The sequence below is a fragment of the Nyctibius grandis genome, chromosome 15, assembly GCF_013368605.1.
Source record: "Nyctibius grandis isolate bNycGra1 chromosome 15, bNycGra1.pri, whole genome shotgun sequence".
Taxonomy (NCBI): Eukaryota; Metazoa; Chordata; class Aves; order Nyctibiiformes; family Nyctibiidae; genus Nyctibius; species Nyctibius grandis.
The window spans coordinates 36,353-43,630 of NC_090672.1; the positions used below are offsets into that span (position 1 = coordinate 36,353).

Here is a 7,278-nt window from a genome sequence, read left to right on the forward strand (position 1 = left end):
ATTGGCGTAGTCGGCAGGATCCCTTGCTAAGAGTAAAGTAACTGGTGGCACCCAGACTCAAGTAAGAGCGAGTTCTCTTCGGAAGGGAATCTGCCGGGGAGGAAGATATTATCCCTCTGAGGGACAATGATGAATTCAAAAAACAGGAGCCCCCTGGGGGAGTCCGAATTGCATGATGCAAAAGGTGGGACCCCCCTGGGGGAGTCCAACGTGGAATGTAGTCCTCTCCTAGAGAAACTGGAGAGCTACAACGCTCGTCCTTCCCCTCCTGATATGACCTGGGCACATAATAATTGGCATGATCTCCAAGCTGTAGTGGACCGGATTACGGTCTTGACGAAGGAACGAAAATTCAAGCTTGGAAAAGGGAAAGCGCTGGTCTGTGGTGTTTTGGGTGCTGCTCTGCTGGCTGCCCAAAAGCAAAGGCAAACAAATCAGGAAAAAGAGCATGAAACAGTTAAATCTTTACAGGACCGGATCAAAGGCATACAGGAACAGCTAGAAAGTGAAAGAGAGCAATTAGCTGCCGAAAGGGCAATTAACCACCGGCTTCACACTGCCTAGGCAGAATCCTTTGAAGGAGAACAACTTCTCCCTGAGGAGTTAGAACTTAAAGATTGGGAATCATCCTCCCGGAGGGAGCCAGAGTTTACACAACTGACTCAAACTGATGCCCTAAGAGAAAAATACCCTCTGTATCCCTCCGGGGAGTTGGATGAACTAAGGGTGAGGCTTTACCCGGAAAAAAGGGAAGTACTATTGCGCCCCTTGATTAAAACTGAGACAATGAATGATGGGCAGAGGGGAGCACAAGTCACCCCTCATACGATCCCCCACTCCTTTACAGATTTGGCAAAAGTTCAGCAAAAATATTCCCGGGGACCCCAAGAAACAGAAACTGAATACAGCTTGTGGGCAGGGGGGATCTCTAAGGGAATTCCTAGAGAAATAATGGACGGGTTACCTACCAGCCATTTGGAAAGCTTAACACGTAACTGGGATAGGGTTAAGGGAACAGACCCACACCCAGAAGGTAATCCCCCTGAGGGACCCAGTGGCCTGACCCCTTCAGCCCCTTCCGAACCAAGACCTACTGATTTAACCGTTTCAGAGTCGGGAAATCTGTGGCACCGTCCCCAGTGAGTGGGCCGGGGGATGGCCAATGGATACACATAAGAGGGCTCACCGAGAATAAGCAAGGAGATACGATGATAGTCACCTTTCCCCTTGGCCCTTTTAAAACTCCTGTTACCTTTGTTGTGGACACTGGGGCACAAATGTCAGCACTCCAGAGGTTGCCGCCCGTAATGGCATTTTCCCAGGTAAGAAGCTAATCGGGGCCACCGATGCCCATGGCAAAGAGCACAAGATTGATACTCGGTGGATTGTTCCTCCTTTTTAACAACCGGCTCTGTGCTGGGCCGAGTCCTGTTCTCTTCTCTCTTTCAGGAACTACCCAGAGGAAAAGGACCGGACGACAGAATGCTAAATGAATGCTGATACCAGACCTATTAATCGCTTGTGCAATCATTTGTTTATGTATCTTTATAACATGCATTTATCATCCATATATTGATGGACTGGCTCCTGGGTCCAGGATCACATCCAGATTAAAATCTCTGGGACTCATGGGGTGGGGAAAATGGTAGACACAAATTGGAATCACTTTGTTGATTGAGATTGTATTGATGACGCTAGGCATGGCTATTGTGCCATGCATGATCACTCGATTACTGTCTTCTATCTCCTTCTCTTTCCTCTCCCTCTATCCGCTCTGTAAAAATCACTACTGACGAGGACCTGGAACTACCAACCAGCCCAGGTGACTTAGGGGACGTACAAACAAGTGTTTGTCACGGGGTGGTGTAACAGACAGAGTTTGTATGCCTTAAACAACTTGTTTGACAACTCCTCCCCTGGAGGAGGGGATGGGTGCTACAGAGGCCTGCAAGTCTGGCAAGAGGTAAGGGCCTTGGGAAGAGAACAATACCTTTGCTGTGCCTTAATTGGTGTGATTTACTGCTCTGGCTGGAGGAAGAGAGAAGTCCTGCGGAGGCCGGATGGTACCTTTTCCTTGGGGCCAGCCTACCTGTGCAACAACTTTGCAAGGCGTGAACCACGCTTGTGCAGAGCGGGGTCATACAGCGGACACCACAACGAGGGGGGATCACGACCACCAGACACCCCTTGGGGGACCACCGACTCATTTTGAGAAGAATCTAGGACTACAACATGCAGGCATTCCCAGTGAGAAGCAAGTGGAGGGGGGAGAAAGAGGGATGTTACCACCCTCTCCTTTCTCGCACCCTTGGGGTGCTGGTGCGCACTCCTGCCCCCCGATTTACCGGAGGAGCAGCCCTGCAAGCGATTTACCAACTCTACAGACAACTTACATCGCTGGATCCAAGGGCGGTGATCTCTCTTTTCCTCTCTCTCATAGTCTCTATCCTCTTTCTCTTTTTCCTTTTATCTTTTTTCTCAATGCGTTTAGAAACCCAAGACGCTTACGACTGTGCCACTTTCCCTGTATTAATAAATTGTTCTTAATTTCATACCAGTTATTTGGTATCGTTTCATGTTAATTTACTCCAAGGGATTTATGAACTAGTTGCGACCAGGTCATAACACCCTCCTGCTCGGAACCCCGCATTGTTGCCCCCCCACTGATTGGCCACCATGCCCAGCACCCGGAAACAGCCCCTCTGAGACATCAGCCCCGGGGCCAAGGGCACCACGGGCACCGTCAGTGCTGCCAGCACTACGTCAGCTGCTGCACTGGTGGCAACAAGCCCTTGCTTCTTGCAGCTGACACATGTCCTGGCAGCGATTCATTTGCTCCCCCTCATAGTCCTGCTGGCCGTGTGCTGGCCCACGCACGGCACATGGGACAGCTGTGGGTAAGTGGCCCGAGGCTCTGTGAGGGAGCTTGGGCAACCCTTATGGGGTTCACTGGGGGGTGCCCGCTTGTCCCCCGTGGCCACGCCACAGCTTCCCCAACACCATGGGGGAGCCCCAGTTCCTTGCCAGCACCCAGGCTGCTGGCACAACGTGTCTGCGGGGCTAAAGCAGAACCAGGCGCGGGCAGACGCACGCCCCACGGGGTTCCCTGGCCCTACTGTCTGTGCGGCGCCTCGTGGGAAGGGAAGATGGCTGACCTTCAGCCTGAACAGCAGCAAGCCCTCGAGAAGGACAGTGATGAGTTTCTGCTTACAGAGGGACCTGCGGGCTCCGGCCCATGGCTCATTACTACGGGACATCGCGCGTCGTGGGTGGCACAGATGCCCAGCCAGGAGCCTGGCCCTGGATCATCAGCATCCAGGATCCTTGGGAAGCAGGCACAGGGCACGTGTGTGGAGGGTCCCTCATCAGCCCACAGTGGGTCCTCACAGCAGCCCACTGCTTCATCGAGGCCAGGTGAGGAGGACCAGGGAACGGGCATGTCCCCCCAACACCAGCAGGTGCCCTGCCTACAGCACCACGTGCTACTCCCATCCCTTTCCCTTGCAGTACGCCCAGTGCCCGAGCACTCCCGAGCCCAGCAAGACACTGCTCAGGAGAAGGCTGGGCTCATGCCACTGCTGCCCAGCAGCCTCCAGCTCGACGTTCCTTGTGCCCAAGGCTTGCTGGGGCACTCGCACCCTCCATACCGCTGCTTTCCCCTCTCCCTCGTGAAGCAGCAGGCAGGGAGCTGCTGGGCTGCTGCAGCACGTGGCTCCGCTCCCTCTGACCTCTCTCTCCATCCGCCTTCCAGGCACATCAGCATGTGGCGCGTGGTGATCGGGGCCACCCGGTTGACTCAGCTGGGCCCTGAGGCCCAAGTGCGCCATATTAAGTGCCTGCTGGTTCACGAACACTACAGTAACATCACCAAGAGGAACAACATCGCCTTGCTGGAATTGGACCAGCCTGTCCAGTGCAGCTACCACGTACAGCTGGCCTGTGCGCCCGATGCCTCGCTGAGAGTGTCAGAGCTGACCAACTGCTACGTCAGCAGTTGGGGATCCACGACTGCAAGATGTGAGTTCCCAAAAGCGCTCGTGTCCTGAGGGCCAGCTTGGCACGCTGGGGAGGTGGGTTGGGCTTCCTGAGAGCAGAGGCGACAGCCCGAGTCAGGCTGCAGGGCCATGTGCCTGTAGAGACGTGGGCCTGAGCCATTGCCCAAAGCAAGACAGAAGGGAAAGCCCGGTACGATGCCTCTGCAGAGGCCAAGACAGGCCCTAGGGAAGGGGTTCGCCCAGACAGGGGAGGAGAATTGCCCACGAGCTGCTGGCTGTTAATTCCTTTCTGTGCTCACAGCTGGAGGACCCAGCGATGTCCTGCAGGAGGCCAGGGTGCGCCTCATCGATGCCAAGCTCTCTAACAGCTGCTGGTGGTACCGAGGGGCCATCCACAGCCACAACTTGTGTGCTGGCTACCTGCAGGGTGGCATCAACAGCTGCCAGGTAGGAGCGTGCTACAAGTCACCCCCAGCAGCACAGGCAGCCCTGTCACAGCCGCCCAAACACACCCCGGCGTGTGCTGGGCCTGGCAAGTCACCCTCCCACCGCTGGGTCCCCACAGCTGTTGGGGCTCACCTCCCCTTGCCCATCTGCAGGGCCTTGCCCGGTGCCCCCTTGTCCCAGAGGCCCACAAAGCCCGGCCAGTGCTCTTGGCAGCCCACGGGTCCAGATCGCAGTCCTGCAACACGCGTCTCCCACGCACCCAGGATCCCTGTGCAGAGATGAGAGAGCCCCATGTGACAGGCCCCCGACCCCCTCCCAGACAAGGCTCTGCAAGTCCCAGCACCTGAGCAGAGCCTTTCTGTGCAGTGAACACGGCTCTGGCAGGTGCTGTGAGAGAGAAGGAGCCAGCCGGAGCGCTGGCAGCGGCCACCCAACACCACCTCATCCTCTCTCTCCTGCTGCAGGGTGACAGCGGTGGTCCTCTCGTGTGCCAAGACAACAGCACTGACTACTTCTGGCTTGTTGGGGTGACCAGCTGGGGGAGAGGCTGTGCGAGACCAAACCAGCCCGGAGTCTACACCTCCACTCAGCACTTTTACAACTGGATCCTGGTACAGATGGGACTGCGCCGAGCGGTAACAGCAACTCCAACACCACGGGCCTGGAGTCATTTTCTCACCGCCTCACCCCCCTTTCAGAGGCCGAGGCCAATCCCAACATAATCGGGCAGGATTAGCTCCTGCCCATTTCCACTCCAGAAGCTGGTGGAATTCTTTACTCAGGTGCAGGAGCTCCTGCAGTACCTAAGAGGAAATAAGGCTTGAGCAGTGGGATGTACAGGATCCCATGCAGGCTGCAGTGCACCACCACCATCTCCCCCTGGGGCAATGCCTGCCCATCCACAGGCAGCCTCAGTCTCAAAGGCCTGCTCGGTCCTGCCCGTGCTCCTCCGAGTGCACACAACGTCTGAAGTTGACTTAGTTCTTGAAATAAAGTTGCCAGTTTTCACAGCTAACCATGCTTCAGTCCAATTCAGTCTCCTGTGCCAGGCAAGGACTTCCATGCCCGGCGCCTGCAAAATGAGGCTGCAGGCACAAAGGGCCAGAGTCACTCCAAAGGGCTGGAACCGCACCTGCTCGGAGAGGAGGGTGCTCAGAGCCACCGGGGCACGTAGACTGGCACTTTGAGGCTAGAAAGAGGACAGGAAGAAATGATGTGACATGCAGCTTTGGGGGCGTGCATTAAGGCACACAAGCTGATGCTTAGGGCCTGGCGTAAGCCTTAGCTAACTGACCAGGCTGTGGGGAACTCCTGAGTGTGACAAGAGAAATTTCTGACCATAGCAAACAGAGTGAGAAGCTGCCAGGAGTTACAGTGCCCAGAGGAAGAGACAGATTTCACGGGTAGTTAACGGGGATTGATGTGAGGGGTGGCCACACTTCACAGAAAACTGAAGGAAGAGTTTGGGTCATGTTGGGGAGAGGAATCTGGCAGGGACAGCAGTACCCAGGAAACCCCATCAGTAATGCCTTGGAAGTTCAGCATGACCTAGCGAACAGCAGCTGAAGCACCAAATCTGTTCACAGGTGTGGCAAACCTGGGAGCAAGGGGGAAAAATAACCCAGGACTGGTCCCCTGATTGGGAGGGGAAAAGTGCAGAGAAAGGGAGGAGTCAAGGAGGGTGAGGGGGGTGTATAGGAATTGAAAATGGAGAGAAGGGGGATCAAGGAGCTAGTCACACGAGCAAACTGCGGGTTGGTTTGCAAGGAGACATTCTCTGGGAGGAACGTCGGCTGGATACAGCGTGCACAAAGCGCGCACACACACACGCCGCATGCACAGAACATGTGCAGAAAATTGCTGTGCGCACACACGCTGTATTCACGCGCAGGGTGTGCGTACACACACAGAATCACACGGGGTACAAACAGGAGGTGCGATGCACACCCAGAGCGTGCGCACACCCGTACTCCAAACACACGGCTCGAACACAGAGCGCAATGCGCAGCGTTCACACACCCACGGAGCGCAGGCACACGCACACCTGGCCAGCACACGCGGTACCGCCGTCAGCACCCGCTCCCCCGCACCGGCGTCTCCGCCCCCGCCCCCCCCCCCCCCCCGCCGTACCCAGCTCAGCCGTAAGGATGCGCCGGGCGGGGCCGGGGCCGCCGGACCCTCAGGGCCCCCCCGGTGCCGCCCGGCCGCGGCCCCCCCTGCGCCGAGCCCGGCGGGACGGGCCGGGGCGGCTGCGGGACAGGGACAGCGGCCGCGGGCGGCGGGTCCCGGCGAAGGCGTCTTCCTCGGTGCCGGCGGCCGAGGCCGAGTCGCCGTCCCGGTGCCCCCGGCGCTGCTCTCCCGCGGGGGCGGGTCCGGCGGCGGCTGCTCCGGGGCGGTGCGCGGCGGCACCGACCTGCTCAGGCCGATCAACGCCCCGAGCGCGCCGGGTCCCGGCAGCGCCGGTCCGGCCGTGTCGGGGGAAGAGGGTGGTCGCGCCGGGGGGCGGGGGGAGACCCTCGGGAACGGCCGCCAGCCCCCGGCGCTGCGGCAGACGGCGGGGCGGGCGGCGGGGGGGCGGTGAGGAGGCGGGAGGGGAAGGGGGGGCTGCCCCCCGTATTGCGGCCGGGGGAGGGCGGCCAGGGCCGGGGGGGGGCATGGGGGGAGAGGGGTAAGGGGGGCCGGGGACCCGGGCGCCTGGGTCCTGCGTCCCCCACTGACACTGGATGTAGGGCAGGGACCCCCCAGCCCCCCCACAGGGGACCAAGTGTCCGGGTGCTGCACCCCGCCACCAACCCCAGTTATCGAGCAGGGACCCCCCTAAGCCCACCCACCACAG

General features: G+C 58.4%; 1 protein-coding gene across 1 annotated transcript; it reads left to right on the forward strand.

The window, feature by feature from the left end:
• The first annotated feature begins 3,235 nt into the window (after positions 1-3,235).
• LOC137670531 (acrosin-like) lies at positions 3,236-5,164 on the forward strand. Its single transcript, XM_068413433.1, has 4 exons — positions 3,236-3,414; positions 3,752-4,017; positions 4,297-4,442; positions 4,907-5,164. Exons 1-4 carry the CDS (start codon positions 3,236-3,238, stop codon positions 5,162-5,164), a joined length of 849 nt encoding a protein of 282 aa, XP_068269534.1.
• Positions 5,165-7,278: the final 2,114 nt, after the last annotated feature.

Coding starts and splice junctions, on each gene's coding strand:
- LOC137670531 (XM_068413433.1), top strand. CDS start 3,236: ATGGCTCATTACTACGGGACATCGCGCGTCGTGGGTGGCACAGATGCC. Junction 3,415..3,751: donor CACTGCTTCATCGAGGCCAG/GTGAGGAGGACC, acceptor TCCGCCTTCCAG/GCACATCAGCATGTGGCGCG. Junction 4,443..4,906: donor GTGGCATCAACAGCTGCCAG/GTAGGAGCGTGC, acceptor CTCCTGCTGCAG/GGTGACAGCGGTGGTCCTCT.